Raw genomic sequence first — 19,615 nt, forward strand, 5'->3', positions numbered from 1 at the left:
GAATTCTCAGGGCAGCCAGGGAAAAGAAGATGATAACCTATAAAGGAAAAGCCATTAGATTATTGTCGGACTTCTCAGCACAAACCTTATAAGTCAGAAAGGAGTAGAATCAAATATTCAAACTATTAAATGAAAGGAACTACCAGCCAAGAATAATGTATCCAGTAATAATGTATCCAGGTAAGCTCTCCTTTAGATATGAAGGGAAAATAAAGACCTTTCCAGACATACAAAAATTTAGAGAATTCTCCACTACAAGGCCTGCACTACAGGAAATTCTGAAAGAGGTCAGCTCACCTAAAACAAAATGACCAAAAAAAAAAAAAAAAAAAAAGCATAATTAGGAGTAAAGTGACTAGTAGGCTGATAAAAGCAGAGGAGTGCAACCCTTACTAAGAACAGGGCATTATAAGATTAAAATAAAGACAGATTTGCTATAGCAAGATAGTAATGAACGTTCAGCAGACCTAGGACAAACTGAGATAACAATGACTGAAAAGGGGAGGATTCAAAGATCCAAATTTGCAAAGGGGAATGGATATAAGGCACATGCAGAAGAAAAAGGACAACTATATATATATATAACTATCCTTTTCATGTTCGTAATGGTAACCACACACCAGAGATTCAGAACTGAAGTATATAACATAAAACAAGAAGAACCAGAGGGAAATCCCCCAAAAGCCAAGCAAAATAAAGAAAACAGAATGCAAGGACAAGGAAGCAATAAAAATACCGATATACCAGAAAGCAAAAGATAAAGTGGCTATAAGAAGACCTCATATTTCAATAATCACTCTAAATGTACATGGACTGAACTCACCAATAAAAAGGCACAGAGTTGCAGAATGGATCAAGAAACAAAACCCAACCATGTGCTGCCTCCAGGAGACACATCTCAGCTTCAAAGACAAATACAGACTCAAAGTGAAAGCGTGGAAAATGATATTTCAAGCAAATGGCATTCAGAGAAAAGCAGGAGTAGCGGTACTAATATCGGACGAAAAAGACTTCAAAATAAAAAAGGTAAAGAAAGATACTGAGGGACATTTCATAATGACAAAGGGAATCATGCACCAAGAAGACATAACACTTATCTATGCTCCCAATCAGGGAACCTCAAAATATGTAAAACAAGTACTAATTGAACTTAAGGGAGAAACAGACCAAAACACTACTGTAGGAGGAGACCTAAATATCTCACTGTCAGATATAGACAGATCATCCAAACAGAAAATCAATATGGAAATAATACCCTTAAATGACACATTAGACCAACTGGACATAATTGACATATGCAGAGCCTTCCATACCCAAACAGCTGCTTATACATTCTCTTCTAGTGCACATGGAACATTCTCAAGAATTGACCACATACTGGAACACAGAGATAGCCTCAACTAATATAAGAGGGTTGAAATCATACCAACCATATTCTTTGAATATTATCATAATATGATCATAAGGTTTTGAAACTAGAGATCAGTTGCAAAAAGAAATCAGGAAGAATCACAAATACATGGAGATTAAACAACATGCTACTGAAGAATAACTGGGTCAGGGAAGAAATAAAAAGAGAGATCAAGAAATACATAGAAACAAATGGTAATGATAGTACAACATATCAAAACTTTTGGGAGACAGCAAAAGCGGTCATATAAGAAAAGTTCATATCATTACGGGCCTATCTCCAAAAACAAGAAGAAGCCCAAATAAACAACCTAACACTTCACCTTAAAAAACTAGAAAAAGAAGAACAAATGAGGCCTAAAGTCAGCAGAAGGAAAGAAATCATCAAAATTAGAGCAGAAATAAATAAAATTGAAAATAACAACAAAAAAATAGAAAAAATAAACACAACAAAGAGCTGGTTCTTTGAGAAAGTTAATAAAATTGACAAACCCCTGGCTAGATTCACTAAAGAAAAAAAGAGAAATGACACAAATAAACAAAATCAGGGATGAAAGAGGAGAAATTACAACTGACATCACACAAATGCAAAAGATCATGCAAGAATATTATGAAAAAGTATACAATAAATTTAATAATCTAGAAGAAATGGACCAGTACTTAAAAAATACAATCTTCCTAGACTGAATCAAGAAGATCTGGAAAATCTAAATAGACTGATAAGCAGTATGGAAATTGAAACAATCATCAAAAACTTACCAAAAAGTAAAAGTCCAGGACCAGATGGCTTCACCAGTGAATTCTACCAAACATTCAAAGAAGATTTCATACCTAATCTCCTCAAACTCTTCTAAAAAATCGAAGAGGAGGCAATACTTCCCAACTCATTTTATGAGGCCAATATTACTCTGATACCAAAACCTGGTAAGGATAACGTAAAAAAAGAAAACTACAGACTGGTATCTCTCATGAACACAGATGCAAAAATCCTAAATAAGATACTAGCCAACCAAATACAGCAACATATTAAAAAGATTATACACCACGATCAAGTGGGCTTCATCTAAGGGGCACAAGGATGGTTCAACAAACACAAATCGATTAATGTGATACACCACATAAACAAATTAAAAAATAAGAATCATATGATATATCAATAGATGGAAAAAAGCCTTCAACAAGATACAGCATCCATTTATGATCAAAACACTTCACAAAATTGGTATAGAAGGAAAGTACCTTAACATAATAAAGGCCATCTATGACAAACTCTCAGCCAACATTATACTTAATGGTGAAAATCTAAAAACCTCTCTAATATCTAAGGCTGTCCACTATCACCACTCTTATTCAATATAACACTGGAGGTCCTAGTGAATGCAATCAGACAAGAGAAAGATATAAAAGGCATCCAAATAGGAAACAAAGAAGTCAAACTGTCACTATTTTCAGATGACATTATTTTCTATATAGAAAACCCTAAAAGCTCCACAAGAACACTACTAGAAACAATAAGCAAATACAGTAAAGTTTCTGGATACAAAATTAATGTTTAAAAACACATAGCATTCCTATATTCTAATAATGAAGTGTCAGAAAAAGTAGATAAAATAATTTCTTTCGCAATTGCACCAAAAAGAAAAAAATACCTAGGAATAAATTTAACGAAACATGTGAAGGACCTATATAATGAAAGCTACCAGACCCTATTAAAAGAAATCAAAGAAGATACAAAGAAATGGAAAGATATTCTGTGTTCTTGGACTGGAAGAATCAACATAGTTAAAATGACCATATTACCGAAAGCATTAATACAGATTTAATGCAATCCCCATCAAAATCTCATCAGCAGTTTTTAAAGAAACAGAACAAAATAGATTTGTATAGAAGCACAAAAGACCCCGAATTGCCAAAGCCATCCTAAGAAAAAAGAACGAGGCCGGAGGCATCACTCTGCCTGACTTCAAATTATACTACAAAGCAACAGTAATCAAAACAGCATGGTATTGGCAGAAAAACAGACACATGGTCCAGTGGAACAGAATTGAGAGTCCAGAAGTAAACCTGTATTTATATGGGCAAATAATTTTCGACAAAAATGCTAAAAACATACAGTGGAGAAAGGAAAGTCTCAATAAATGGTGCAGGGAAAACTGCAAGGCCATCTGCAAAAGAATGAAACTAGACTGTTGTCTATCACCACACATCAAAATTAACTCAAAATGGATTAAGGACCTGAATTTAAGACGTGAAACAATAAAATACATAGAAGAAAACATAGGAATTAAATTCAAGGACCTTGGACTTAAAGAGGATTTTATGAATTTGACCTCAAAGGCAAGGGAAGTAAAAGCTAAAATAAATCAATGTGACTACATCAAACTAAAAAGCTTCTGCTCAGCAAAAGAAACCGTCAACAAGTTAGAGACAACCATCTGAATAGGAAAATATATTTGCAAGCAATACCTCCAATAAGGGCCTAATATCCAAAATATACAAAGAACTCATATGACTCAATAACAATAACAACAACAACAAAATGATCCAATCAAAAAATTGGCAAAGGATCTGAACAGATACTTCTCCCTAGAGGACATACAAATGGCCAACAAATATATAAAAAGATGCTCAACATCGCTAGCTATTAGGGAAATGCAAATCAAAACTGCAATGAGATACCATTTCACACCTGTTAGAACAGGTATAATCAGGAGGACAAGTAATAACAAATGTTGGAGAGGATGTGGAGAAAAAAGGAACCCTCATACGCTGCTGGTGGGACTGCAGATTGGTACAGCCAATATGGAAAACACTATGGAGGTTCCTCAAAAAACTAAGAATTGATCTACCATGTGATCCAGCAATCCCTCTACTGGGTATTTACCCCAAAGACTTGAAAATCCATATCCGAAAAGATATTTGCACACCAATGTCCATAGCAGCATTATTCACAGTGGCCAGGACATGGAAGCAACCTAAGTGTCCTGCTGTGGTACATATATACAGTGGGATATTACTCAGCCATAAGAAGAGATGAAATACTGTCATTTGTGACAACATGGATGGATCTCGAGATAATCATGCTAAGCAAAATAAGCCAGACAGAAAAAGTTGAAAATCACATATCACTTATATGTGGGATAAAAACCTAAAAGCAAGAAATGAACAGGACAAACGAACAGAGACTCATGGACATGGACAATGGACTAGTGGTTACCAGAGGGTAGGGGGTGGGAGAGGAAGGGGGAGGTAGTTGGGGTAAGTGGGGCAAATACAGAGAGGTAGGGGTAGGGTGAAGTGAGTAAAAGGGATCAAATATATGGTAGCTGAAGGAAACTGTACTTTGGGTGGTAATTGTACTTTAGATGTCAAATTATAATGTACACCTGAAAATTATATAACTGTATTAACAAATGTTACTCTAATAAACTTATTAAACAAAATATATAGAATTAAAAAAATAAAATTAAAAATAAAATTATACTTGACTATAGAGTATCAAGTGTACCAGATTTCTGTCATTAATCTGAATTATGAGGCATAGGTATGATATGAGAGTACGTTATATCTTCAGCTCATACCACTATGTATAATACCATCCTTCTGTATATATAAAAATACAATAGCAAGAATTCCTCCCCTATATTCCAAGAGGTAATTTTTCTTGATAATTGATGCCTTATCACTTTACTCTCCATGATGTTATTTTTCAACTTGTACTAAGATTTAATCTTCTTTCTAATGTAGCGCAAAATTTTTACACATTAAATTAGAATTTACTAATGTTCATAAATTTAATAATCACAATCTAGTTTTCATCAAGTCATTGCGAGGATCAAATGAGATAATGCATATAAAAGAGTTTCTAATTTAATTTTGTGAATTTTATTGTAATTATAGATTTAAATGACAAATTAGAAATATGCTACACTAGAATTGCAAATTTAAAAAAATAAAGTAAAAATAATACAGGCACAATATTTAGTGAATTTTAAAACTATATAATTTCTCTGACTAATCAATATTATCTATGTCCTGGTTGTACAATTCTGAAAATTATAATTATGTTTAATAATATAATGTTTCTACTTGATAAATTTTTGTAACACTATTTACCTATGAATTATAGATATTCCTCAAATGAATTTAAACTATTTCAACATGTTTGTTTTTAATACGATTAATTTTACCTTTTATAAACTTGAGTATGCACAAAATAAAGTTTTTCTGAAAATGTTAATTTATATGACAGAGCCTAAAGATTTTATTGGACTATAATTATAGTGTAGTATGAGCAACATAAAATCTTAATATGACATTCATTTAGTCAAAAATATTAATTTGTTTCGGAATCAGCTCTCATTTCTAGGAAGAATCAAACGTGAAAGCATCCCCTTAAAGCCAGGTTGGCCAACTATGGCCTGTGTGCCAACAATGGTTTTTAGATCTTATTAAAGTGGGAGAAAGAAGAAAGCAGCAGGTATAATAGTGCTGGCAGAAAGAGACTATATGTGGTCTGCTAAAATATTTATTATCCGGCTCTTTAGAAAAAAAGTTTTCAACCCCTACTTTACAGTATCTATTCATAAGGCAATAATCGAAAAGGAGTCTCTCTTACCTGTCCAAGTATTTGTGAAAAGGAAGTCTTAACTGTCACCTAGTTTAAAACAATCATTTAAAAAAGATTATTTTCCCTAAACAATTCTAGTTGACTTTTTATTTAATTAGGCACTTCTGTACATCTCTAAGCATAATCCTTAATTTTTTTATAATAGTAAACCTACAGGCATTCAAGATCTCAAAAGAATCCTCTGAACCACTAACATTTAATTTCTATCGAGTGTAATTTTATTGTTCAGTATATTTTCTCATATTCTAATTCTTTGACAATTGGATGAATGTTATGATATATATGGTAACACTTTACTAAATATTTAATTAAACATAATATTTTATCATATCATGCAAGCTAAAGAATTTATTGAATGATTGAGCCTAGAGCTATTCATGTTTGCTAAAAATTAAGCACAAATTAACCAACCTATTATATAATTAGTACTTTAAACTCTCAAATCTATAACTGTACAGCGCTTTAGAGTTAAGTTTCTGAGTAAATTTTATAAAAATAGGTTTCACATGATATAAGACCAAAATAAACAGCACATTTAGTAAAATTTAAGCCAAAACAATATTACAAAGAGAAATTCATCGTTAATTATGTCTAACATAAATACACCTTCTCTGATATTAGGAAGTCTAGGGAAAGGAAATAAATCTTTCATAGGAAGGTTATAAAATGTCTTTTTTTGGTCAAAAAATAGACTTTTTTGAAAATTACAAGGTATCTGTAAAAATGTAAACATTTTGAAAGCATGCAGTATTTGGAGCCAAAACATTAATACAATTCTTACTATCTCTGTAATATTAGAAATATGAGGGTACAAGTTAAAAACCATTATTACAGCTCTGTAAATCCTTTAATGTTAGAAAGCAATATAGCAAACCATTAATAAATTCCATGAAATCTAAAATAACCCACAACATTGGACCAATGAAACTTGGTTGTAGGAACAGATTCTGTTCATTGACCTACCAATCCTAGTTTACCTTAAGAAAGTTAGGTCTAATAAAGAGTCAAATATTTAAGTTTGGTTTAAACCAGCTGAGTAGAAATAAGATATTTCATATAAACCGGCGATCTGTGATGTCACCACAAATGTGTACTTCAACCACTTAAATCCAGAATCCCTAGAATATGGTATGCTGTAACACAGAGAGGGACTCTTCGTTTATGAATCCATAGTAAATACAATGTTACTCTCGAGTCTATTTCCCTTCTCTTAGCACAAAGAGATCAATGTGATTGTAATATAAATGCAAGAGGCACTAAATTATACATATTAATGACTAACAGAGCTTAATATGATTAGTGAAAAGATCCTTAAGCTTATCTAGAACTGGAAACCAATATACATCATATTGATTACTAAATTTAAGCCACATCAGCTGATTTCATGTTCTTCAATTTATAAAGGATTCCAGACTTTAGGCTTCCAAATTTAAAAGATTAATCTATGGTCTCGGTTTTTATTTTATTTTCTATTATTTATTAAGATGTATACTTTCAGAGCTAAGGAAATACTGAGTGGTGCTAGCAGGCAAAATGGAGAATAGAGTAATATAAATGTCTATTTCTAATATTTAGTGCTTTCTACATCATCATCAAACTTAGGCTCATATAAAAATGTATTTCCACCTTATTCTACAACTCTTAAAAATTAAACAAACATACAGCTTACCTCATACTGACAGTCTGATGATGTGTACATTTTTAATAATGCTACACTGCTGTCATTTTCTGGTTGAGCAATATGGAGTTTCAAAGAAATTTCTGTAGAAGATGGAACCCTGAAAAGATAACTTATATATCAATTCTCAAATACAGAATGCTGTTAAATAATCATAGCTAAGCCAATCCTCATCACGACATAATGCAATGATGTAGAGGAAACTAGATGTCAGGTGCATTATTATGGATGGACACTTCTAGGCATAGCAGAGTTGTCTGTCTAGGTCATAGGAGCTGGGGCAGAGGGTGGGAAAGGGTTCATGTTTCAAGCAATAAAGGTTTAAATTATATATAATTTAAATAAGAATTCTATATATTACATTATTTATGGGCACAATGCTACATAAAGGATACCTACATTTTACTAAGAGGCACTTTAATAATTTCACTGATTTAAATAAACAAAGTAGAATATGTATTATTCAAAAACACAAAAGTTTAAGGTAAATTCTTTCATATACTTACTGTGCAATGGTTAGTGAATCTTCATAAGACCAGGGAATATGAAGTTTATAGATACTAGTTATTTCTTCTGTGAAAAAATAAATGAAATACATATTACTAACCTTATGTCATACTAAATGTTATATAAGCTACCATAATACCTAATTACACAATTACCCATTTCATAAAAAATCAGTAAGAGTTATACCACATAATAAGAAATTGTGGAGAATTATTAAGTAATAATGTATAATAAGACTTACAGAAGATATTAGAACATATGAGAAGTACTAAGAAACTGTAAAAACAAACAGCTACATCTGAATTATTATAATAATGAGACAGCAAGATAGATGGTATTTTTCAAATGTGGATATTTAAACTATAACAGATGAAGATGCCTACTATTAAGAAAGGGTTTATGTTAAGTCTTTGGAAATATAAACAGCTTTTCTATTATCATACATTTAACTTTACTTCACATAAAATATGTAGAAGCATAAATATTAAAGAAAATTCAAGTGAAAACCCACTGATTCTTCAAATGACAATACCATTATATTTTTTCAGAAAATACACTTACCTTTGACTCCTGAACACTTGCTTACTACGTTGATTTTAAAAGCTTGGTATATCTAACAGAGGTTGACCACAAAAATAAAACAAAAAAAGTTTATTTGTTTGTTTAACTAAACAGTAAAGTAAAATCAAATCCCTGTTATAGTAGGATAATTACCTGTCCAAAGTTCAGAAGCTCTATGTTATAGAACAGGCCACTTGTATTTAATATCACTTTCCTTGAAGATAATCCTGTTAAATTAAAAGCATTATATTGCTTAGAACAAAGCATAAAAAAAAAGCATCTATTACTTAAAAAATGTTAAAACAGTGTTAACAGATTTTTAAAGTAAAAAGACAAAACAGTTTACAGGTTCTAGCTTCTGATATGTGGGGGTGAACGTCTAAATATTCAATCCTCCTTCAATAAACTCTGGACAAAACATTTATAATGTCTTTCAGTTACATGTGTGCGTTTTAAAAAATCAAGTATATATTTCCCATATCAAAATCATATGCTATGTTTTCTTGGTAGATCTCTTATTTTAATGAGCTAGACGATTCAGAGTTGTCATTTCTGTATTGTTCTGAGTATGTTTCTACCAAAAAAAGGGGGTGGGGGCAGAAGAGGAATAAAAATCTTAAAGGAAGGTTCCTCTATGAATACAGATTTTTTTCATGAATGGCATATAAGGGCACAAGAGCTAACCAAAAAAGAGATTCTAACATTGAAAGCCGAACAACTCAAGCAAAAAAATTTAACAACAGTACTGGATTATAACCCAATAAATAAAATAAATATATATGAATCCATTACTGACATATATAAAAACTGGATAAATAAATCAGGGAGAAGAGACAACTTTCCCTCAGGAAGAATTCCAATACATATAGGATAGCAGTAATAATTGCTTCAGACTAGATGAACTGATAGATGCTAAGATTAGTGGGTTCTTTTGAAAAAAAATAGGATACTTACTTTAAAGATGTCTTTCCCAAGATATTTCTTAATTAAAATAAGTAACTTTACAGTGGAAAAACCTGGCAGACACCACTTAACGTGATCAAAATTAACAATACCAATAATTAGACACAGTGGTATCTTATGTCCTCTGACATACTGAGAAGTACCCATTACTTCTCTGTGATATTGTCTAAAATGCATAACCTCAACTAATCATAAGAAAGCAGTATACATATCCAAACTGAGGGATATTCTACAAAATAACTGACCAGCACTCTTCAAAGGCGTCAAAATTATAAAGACAAGGAAAGGCTGAGGAACTATCAAAGATCAAAGATTAGAGGAGATTAAAGAGATATGGCAACTAAATGCAGTGTGGGAAGCTGGAAAAGAACACTGGTAGAAAAACTAATGAAAACAAAATCAGCTCTGTAGTTAAAAGTATTGTACCAATGCTAATTTCTTAATTTTGACAACTGCATTGTTTAAGAGGGCAACATTATAGAAAGGTGAGTGACGGATATACAGGAACTCTGTACTCTTTCTGTAACTTCTCTATAAGTCTAAAATTATTTCATAATAAAATTTAAAAGACTGTATAGTTATATATATTTTACCACAGTAAAAAATTGGGAAAGATACAGTTAGAGAAATTTTGAAAACTTCATAGGATAGAAATTTATACCTTATAATAAGCCTTTTATAAAAAGGACCAATTTAGTATAAATTCCCATGAGAACATGAACATGTGCATGCATGTGCACACACACACATAACTGCCTGCCAATGTATGTGATCATGGAGAAATTTCTTTCAAAAGTTCACTTCTTAGAAGATGACTGCTGGTCCAGTGCTGAATAAGAATCAAACTAGTGAATCACATCATATGGTTACTCTAAGAACTACACTTGAAATACAAAACAATACTTCTATTACATAGCTCTGCTTTATTGCAACTAACTTGCGAAATAAATTAGCCCTGTTAAAGATGAAGGCAATTCTTAAGATTTCCAAAATCAAAATACTTACCAAAAGAAAAAAGATGAGTTACAGGAAGCTGTATGGATCTTGTCTCTTTTTTAAAGAATTCACAATCTACAACAAACTGAAATATAAAACATTGTTTATTAGGAAAAAAAAATTAAATTTATAGTAAAATATCTTGACTTGAATTTTGAGTGGAAAATGAAAGCCTCCAGCTTTGGAGAAGGTACTGTGTCACACTAACTCTGGCTATACTAAAATGGCAAGTAGAGATGCTAAACTAAACAAATTTGATAAACGAGTGTAATTTAATAGATAAATTGTCAGAGGATCCTTTCCATAACAGATCTATACAAAGTTTTCATGTAATTAGTTTTAGGTGTTTCCAGAAGAGAGACATTAAAGGATGGAGCAAAGCAAGCATTAAGAGCCAAAGTTAACTCAAGATGAACTAGGGAGTTATTTGAATAACTTTCATAGTCAAAACAAAAATTTGTCCCTTTTTTTTAAACTCCATATTTATTATCTACAGTCTAATTAGACTACAAAACACTTTCAGAGACATACTGCTATCCATCTACAGATGGCTAATGTTATTTGTATAAAATTACTTCATGCTAAACAATTATAGTAAACAGAAAAAAGACGTCCTATGAATAAAGAAAAAGAAATGCTATCCCAAAAAAAGAAATGTAAAATGTGACATTTGTATCATTAAAATTTTTTGTAATGACATTTTTTTCTAATACCATTTTAACAAAGGTATAAAAAAACTCTCTGCTCTAAGCTGCAATAAGAATGGTTTCTTTATTTTTTCGATCTACAGAAGCTAAAAAAGAAATTAATCTGATACCTAACTATAGCTAGCAAATAGTTTGCTGTCCACAGAAAGCAGAATGCCAGAAAGGTCTAGCCTAAGCTTTTGTAATAACTATACCTTGGACTGTGTCTGTAGCAGTGTTTTTGTGTTTGCCTCTTGGGTGAATTTTTGATTGTTTTTGAAAATGAAAAGCAGATGAGGGAAAAATGCTATTAGGCTGTACAGTGCACACGTAAGAGAATAAAAGGAGAAACATGTTAAGGGGCTTTGCTTTTAATTTTCCCTCTTTACTTACAAGGCAAAGAACATATATTCTCATTATAGAAAGCAGCTATTAAAAGATTAGAGAAGTTATTTATTGAACAGATTTATTATATTTTACAAAGTATTTTCGAGTTAGACATTGCCTGAGGTGGGGGAGGAGTTTTAAATCTCTTTGTAGAAGTATCTAAAATAATAAAATTTTAATCATAGCTTTAAAAATTTGGCTATGCTTTTTATGGAATAAAACCTTACCCAAGAAAAAAAGAATTCAAAGGTCTCTCTGAAACATCCAAGGTACATAAATTTCTAATGGATTTAGTTATTTTGTTTTCTGTCACCAAAAAACTCACGTAATTCCACATTTGTAGTTTGAAAACTGTATTATCAGTGAACTCAAATAATTTTAAACTGCTTATTTAAATATATGTATCTTTATGATGATAGACTCTAAGAAACATGCCAAAATCATGAAAGGCCTCAACATCCTAGTGAGACAGTGTGTTCAACGGTAGTGTGAAGAGTTCTTTCCAAAGAGCATTAAGACACATTTATTATGTATTTGTTAAGCAGCTAAGACCTCCTGTTTGAAAAGTTCATTAATTTCTGAGAATAACCAGAGATGGCCTTTCCAAGTTTGAGAAAGACTTTCAATTCATTTAAAACCAACTTACCCGACAGAAAAACCCTTAAAGAGAGCTTTTAGTATTGAAGATGCTGAATTACCTCTCACTTGAGCTAAGCAAAACAAAACAATGAATCCATTATAAGCTACTTGTGAGACTCAATCTTTGAGATGACTCTCAACTATATCTCCCTCTTCCTTTTTCTTCTAAATTTTCCTAATGATTTTGGCCAAAATTCTCATCAACTTTCTCATTCAAGAAACATTATTTGAACATTTATGAGGTAGTATCTAAACGTTGAAGATGCAAGGCAGAATAAAATCTATTTGGTCCTTACTATCAAAGAATTCACAGTATGGTAATGGCAATAGAGACACAGCAAATAAATAATAATTCAATGTAATAAATTACTCAAAAAAGTTATAAAAAAGCATGGGAACAAGTAAGAAGTTACTGAAGCAGTTCAGAAAAAGAAAACAGGGAACACTGAGGCTAGATTTTGAAGGATAAGTTTGCTGAGTGACATGTGGAAAGGGGAAGAGAGGGTCTTTTACCTCCATCTTCTTCCTTCCCCAACTTCTTTCAAAAATCACCATCCTTTTATTTTTATTTCTACTTCCCTAGTGCAAGTTCTCACAACCCCTTATGAGATGCCTACTCTCTGTTACTAATCCATCTTATACCATAAATTCATCTTCCTAAATAGCTCTGACCCCATTGCTACTATGGTGAAAAATCTTTCAGCTCCTACTGACTCCTGAATTCTGTAAAGTCCAGAATCTTCCAGTCAAGGACCTCCACAATATGGCCATGAGCTACTTTTTCAGACTTTTCTTCCATTACTATTCTACTCATGGTGGCCATCCTTTAAAAATCAGTATTAACTTATTTATTGTTTTCCAAACATAGTCCACAACATTTCATACTTCCATGCTTGGCTCCCACTATTTCTTTGTTTAAACAGCACTGTTCATTATAACTTTCTGCAACAATGCCATTATTTAGCTTCTTGAATGTTGCTAGTACAATCCAGGAACTGAATATTTAACTAATTTAAATTTAAACAGCCACATGTGCTACTGACTCCCATATAGGATAGCACAGGTCTAGAATGTTCATTCTACCTATAAAAAACCTTAACTAGTTTAAGGCAATTTAAAAAAACAGCCTTTCTTGATTCCATCAATCAGATATCTCCCCCTTTTACACTTTTCATGTATTTGCTATATTCTGATTTGTATTATATATTTTTGGGTACCTCTTTAATTCTCACTCTTCCTGCTGCTTCCAAATATACTTTTCTTCCCCTACCCAACAGTATATAGCTTTCTGAGAACAGGGTTCATTTTTGTCTTTATCTGTGTGCCTCCTATAATTCCTGGCATAGAGTCTTGCACATAATAAATTTTGAAAGATTGTTAAAGTATAACTAGTTCCCACTTGGAAGAAAGAGACTTGGGTTTATTCTGCTTAGTTCAAGCTAGAGTAGATGATTCTAACAGTCTTAGGTGGATCACCAAACTGGACATTGTTTTAAATAATCCCTATGCTAAAGAATTCATCAAAAAATAACTTAAATATTTAGCATGAGTATCCCCAAAACATTCTGATAACAACCTTAATCCATTTGTTACCTTACTTCCATGAATAGATGGTACATAAACAACAAGATGAGACAAAGATGGATAGTCTTGAAGTCTTAATGTCAGAGACTAAAAAGAAGATGAAAGTAAAAAGCTGATTTAATTTCTTAAGGTATATAGAGATTAAAACACATTAAAATAAAAATAAATTGCAAACACTATTTCTTACTCAATAAATTATAAAAAACAGATTTCAAACTTCATGTTCAATACTTCATAAGATGTCCATGTTTAGATTTTCAAGGCAATAGTCCTGCTGAAAGTCAAATTCATAGTAATAATATAAATATGGATTACCAAAAATATTCTTTGAACTGTATCCATTCCTGTAAAATCGAATGACATTCAACACTAAATATACTTTACATGATTATTTCCAGATTTGTTCTTTCTTTTTATAATTTATCTATTTGTTTCATATACTGTTACAGTATTATTTCTATATATTTTTTGGTAGTATATGACAGACTCAATAGCTGATGAATGAATGGATGCTTAATATGATGGAAGAGTCTGATCTAGCCCAGGCAGTAAAGAGTTGTTGGCTAATGATGTATATGAACATCATTCCCTGAAACTTAATCAGTAAATGACACGGAGACACAATAAGGCTAATAATGCAACTCACTAAATAAACATCTATGCTATTCTCAAAATTAAGACCGGATCCTTATAGTCTATATTTTGAGGAATAAACAGATAGAAGACTGGTCTATTTAGAGCCAAGCCACCAAATACTGTTTTTAAATTCAGTTTTCTTCTGGAAGTACATATAGGGTTGGGAGTAGTTATATGTTGTAACAATATGTACGCATTAAGAAATTTCTGCAGGTACTTAATTTTCTCCAATGTTATTCAGATGCACTTATGTGGGCAAATCCAGAAAAAGGTTGTGAAACTAAAGAACTGTCTGTCAATGAGTGGCCCCCTAACAATCTGATCAGATTTACTTGGGAGTGCTTGTTAAACAAACTACTGCGCTTCACCTCAATTTACTCAGCAAAGTCTCTGCAACAGACCATGTTCTAATATAAATGAAAGGGCCTTAAAAGGGCCACAAAAACCACAGCTATAGGCAAAGAGACCAATCAAACAGATGGTAGATAGTATGAAAGATAAATTAATTAGAAAGAACCACGGATACTCTGTGTAGCTGTCCATTCTAGCTTTTGTCATTTATTCATAAGAATAACTTTTTTCTCAAGATTTTTTTTAGTATCAGAATACTTTTAAAGTATCCATGTCAAAATACATTTCCTTATAAAGTTCCAATATAGTTACAAAGTTGTCAGTAGAAATTTAACAACATAATAATATTTATCAAATCATTATGCTGACAGGTAAGATTAATATGAAGTTTGGAAATTTTTCAGTTTTAGTAAAACTGCAAGGGTAAGATGCCTTTAAGGCTGAGGCACCACACACAGAAGAAATCAAAACACCAGCATTTAGATGTTAGAAACCCATGAAATTCTGCTGCAGTGTGTAAGGCAAAGCTGCAGTGCTAAAGAATGATTTAGACAAGATAGTGACTGGGTAATTTTTTTCATATAACTTAAGATTTCTTTTGAAAGTTAATTTTTGTGTTTGTTGTTAGCACTAAGTCCATTTGAGCTTATCAAAATTCTTGGCCTGCTGTGCTTTGTGTGTGTGTTTTTAGAAACTTCTTCAGTGTACCCATAACAGGACAGTTCCATGTGATTGGTATTTAAAAACTGAATTTACAAGTGCTCTTCTAAAGGCTTTTATCTATTTATTAACAGTGCAGTCAGCAGAGATGCCAAAAGTGACATGATCCTCAACTGACATTACTTTTGTTGCGACAATATAAATATGAATAAAATCCACAAAAGCTTTTCACTTTTATTGTTCCTTTCCCTTCAACTTCACGGGAAAGTTGTGCTTTTTATAAATGGCTAACATATATGTAATTATGATTTTCATTATAATGGGAAAGTTTATTTACTTTTAATAATTACAATACTCTTCAACTGAGGACACTTAAAGGTTGCAGAATACTGTAATCCTTATTTGCTAACCTTTCGTTCATTTTTTCCTTCATAAATTCTAGTAGGCTTGTAATGCTGTCTAGCAATATCTTCCAGCATTAACTATAAAAAGTAACATATGTAAAATATGTTGGAATAGCTTGTTCTCTTGCTGTTCAGGCAGCTGTTTCTTACGTTTAGAACAAATGATACAGGGGCTAGAACTAGATGAATATATTGTTTAATCTTTGATATCAAAAAATATAAGAAGAATTTACGAGTTAAGAAATACCTTTCAAAAAATAGGAGCAAAGTAACATTTTATCAGGTTTTTGATCATTTATTTTTTCCTAACTCTTAAGTTACAGACTGGATAGTACATCCAGATTGGATATTCAAGAAAATGATTAATATACTTCATGAACGATTGATCAGTAAGTATGTACTAATACTTTTGTTTGCTCCTGCCTAGAAGATTAGGATAAAACCAACGAGGGACCTTAAACATGTTCATGTTAGTCAAATTACTTCCCTACAATATCTGTTTCATAAGTACAAAGCCACATAAAATATGCACAAAGTAAAACTGACTGGGAAGACAGAAAAAATAATTGCAACCATTCCAAAGTCAAGTGTAAGTAGCTTGCAATTATTCATTCTGTCGCCATTCTTCTCAGTATGTTTAAGTTCCTCTGTGTTGGTGTGACAGAGTTGACTATGTATATGGATAAATGTGAATATTCGTATCACAACAGAGTAATTAAGTTGCACTGGGAGATGACTGGGATCAACCAGATGACTTCACTTTCAAGTCTATGAGTCTAGAATTCGTTATGAAAATATATTTTATTTTTCAAGTACAGATTTATTTGAATACTGAGAACAATACATCGTGGCATGAGATTATCAGTTACTATAAATACAATTTAAAAATTGGAATAAATATTTTCATCAAATTTTAGAATTATTTTACTTTCTCAACAATAGTTTTTGAGATGCAAATTAGCCTGTTGTAAAAAGAATTGTTGACTTACCAGAGTTGCTTAAGGAAATCACTAACAATTATTAAATAAATCCCAAGGAGTACTAGAAAAAGTAGTTATCAAAGTGCTTGACCACAAAGTGATGTTGAAGTTTATCTGGAAAATTACCATGTCTCTTTGACATGCTCCCTTCCCTACTGTAGGCTCTTCCCCAAAACAAATTCTGAGCATACTACTCATCATATATTTAGACAGATCATTCCAAATATACCTTCAAATTGAATTTTAAAAATTTACCTAGCTCTTGATATGATTCTATAACATATAAATTTAATTTTGTTTAGAGTATTGTTAAATATTCTAAACAAAAAAATCATGTCATTTTCCATTAAATATCTCTATTTCTAAAACATAGATTAGCAAATCTCAAGCTTATTTATTACCTATGTGAATTAATAAAAGAGCACATTCTAAAATGCCTATAGGCTCAAGTATGTTTTACCTAAATATTAAAATTCTAAGACCATAATTTACCTTAATTGTTGGCAGCAGTTCAGCTTTCCATGATAAATCAACCCCTTGCTGGCTATAAAATAAATGTAAAAATATAATTAAAGAACAAATATATCAAAGTATTATAAATCATAAATAAGCTTCAGAGGAAAAAGAAACCATCTACAGACCTATCAGAGAAAGTTTAATGAAATAAAGTCTAATAATTTAATCCAATATATTCTATCCACAGTCCTTTTGAAAACAAAATAATTTTTTCCTAGCAACCAAATATTTCAATGTTTACAAAAATTACTAGTATGTCAATTTCCTTTACTTATTACTTTAAAATCAATACTATAATTTACTATATCAACAAAATGAGCTTAAAAAAGTATGAAGCTATCCTGAAAGTGTTATGTGAGTATTGTTTATGTTGACAAAAAAGGAACAATGAAGGTTTAAAACACTTACCACATAGAAGTGCTATTTATGCAGCCAAAAATCCAACTATTTGTATCCTGTTGATTAACACAAAGCACACTAAATATTGTAGAAAATAATTACGTAAAACAGGAATCTTTAATACTTTACTGTCATATGATAGGGTCAGTAGGCACAATGGAAACAAAAAATAGCAACTTATTATTTAGGAACATATCCAAGGTATTCTAAAAAGTCAGATAGATCAAGAGTAAGTGAAGAAGTCAAATGTCAATAAAATAGGTAAGCAAGTAACCCAGAGTAGCAGCGTGAGAAGAGTGACCTGATGGGACTCTCTCTACATCATATTACCTAAGCATTTCTAATTACTTAATCAACACTTTGAGTTTGGCAATGTCTGCATTTTAATTAGGTAGTTACACAGTAAGTGACCTACATTTTAACAAAATGAACAACTAAAGGTGGACTTATATACAAACAATGACAACAAATATCCAGAGCCAAATAATTAAAAATAATAATCTAAGTATAGCCTTTTAGTTTATCATTTGAGTTCCCATTTTATTACCAGGTAGATAACTTCCATGCAACTGAGAATGTTTTTGATTGCAGCACAATTCTCAATTTGCATCTCAAAAAAAATTGTTGAGAAAGTAAAATAATTCTAAAATTTGACGAAAATATTTATTCTAATTTTTAAATTATATTTATTACAACTGATAATCTCATGCCAGGAGATATAGTTCCCCTTGAGCCAGGGGCTCAAGGCTGAAGCTAGTTATTACTTTATCAGCACAGCATGGGAATGCTGCAGAGATGGTTGTGATATTTTAACAATATTATATATTCAGCTTCACTCATTTAATAGAAGTATGACCTATGATCTTCACTCCAAGGAAGTAGTAAGAGCAATGCTCCCAAGATTTGATGATCCAACTACTAAAATCCTACCAGGGCATAAGATGATGAGAAACACTTCTCAGCCACATAAATATAAATTTTTCCTTAGCATAGCACAATGAAAAAAATAATAATCCTTTCATTAAACTAATATTTATAAAGTCCATTCCACGGCCAAGGAATTATGCCCTCAGAGAAAAGAAAAGGATAAATCAGGCAGATATAGTTGCTGCCCTCATGAAACTTAAACTTTAAGACATTTTTCAAGAATACAGAAAAAAAAAGCGAAAGGAAACAAACAAAAAGCAATATAGTGTTTCTCTGCTCTCCACTGCTAAAAAAAAAACTTGCATGACTTCTGCATCAGTTACCTTGGAACAGTAACATATTATTATAAAGCAAGGCAACAAAACAGATCTGCATAGCTTAGACAAAGAAAATCTAACAGCCTTTCAAGCTCTAACCCACTTTTGTAATAGGTTTTTGCAGCTACTAAGCGAGCCTATCCTCAAAGATAGTCCTTATTATAAAAATTGCCAATATTCCACACTATTTACTTCAATGCATAAGGAATTCTGATTCATTCATCGATGAACTGAATAAAATATTATTCAAGCCCACCCTAAAACATTGTGTTGATATAACCTAGAAGATGTCAAAAGAACAATTTCAGGCCATCTAGTAAACATCCCTAACTAAATACAAAAATTGTATTAAAAATCTTGGAAAAAGTCACCTAGGAATTGCCA

General features: G+C 31.6%; 1 protein-coding gene across 2 annotated transcripts in view; it reads right to left on the bottom strand.

The window, feature by feature from the left end:
• The window catches only part of PGAP1 (post-GPI attachment to proteins inositol deacylase 1), a 71,493-nt gene that overhangs the window by 20,027 nt on the left and 31,851 nt on the right, over positions 1–19,615 (bottom strand). Inside the window, exons 11-19 of one of the 2 annotated variants that reach the window (XM_039844321.1) lie at positions 17,997–18,043; positions 17,565–17,616; positions 14,051–14,128; positions 10,755–10,830; positions 8,940–9,013; positions 8,787–8,838; positions 8,225–8,291; positions 7,710–7,818; positions 6,029–6,067 (exon numbers count right to left, since the gene is read on the bottom strand). In XM_039844321.1, coding sequence (XP_039700255.1) covers positions 6,029–6,067; positions 7,710–7,818; positions 8,225–8,291; positions 8,787–8,838; positions 8,940–9,013; positions 10,755–10,830; positions 14,051–14,128; positions 17,565–17,616; positions 17,997–18,043 — 594 coding nt within the window. The remainder of the gene's footprint in view (positions 1–6,028; positions 6,068–7,709; positions 7,819–8,224; positions 8,292–8,786; positions 8,839–8,939; positions 9,014–10,754; positions 10,831–14,050; positions 14,129–17,564; positions 17,617–17,996; positions 18,044–19,615) is intronic. The other variant, XM_039844322.1, reaches the window with a different exon arrangement.

The sequence above is a fragment of the Pteropus medius genome, unplaced genomic scaffold (assembly GCF_902729225.1).
Source record: "Pteropus medius unplaced genomic scaffold, Ma_sr-lr_union100, whole genome shotgun sequence".
NCBI lineage: Eukaryota > Metazoa > Chordata > Mammalia > Chiroptera > Pteropodidae > Pteropus > Pteropus medius.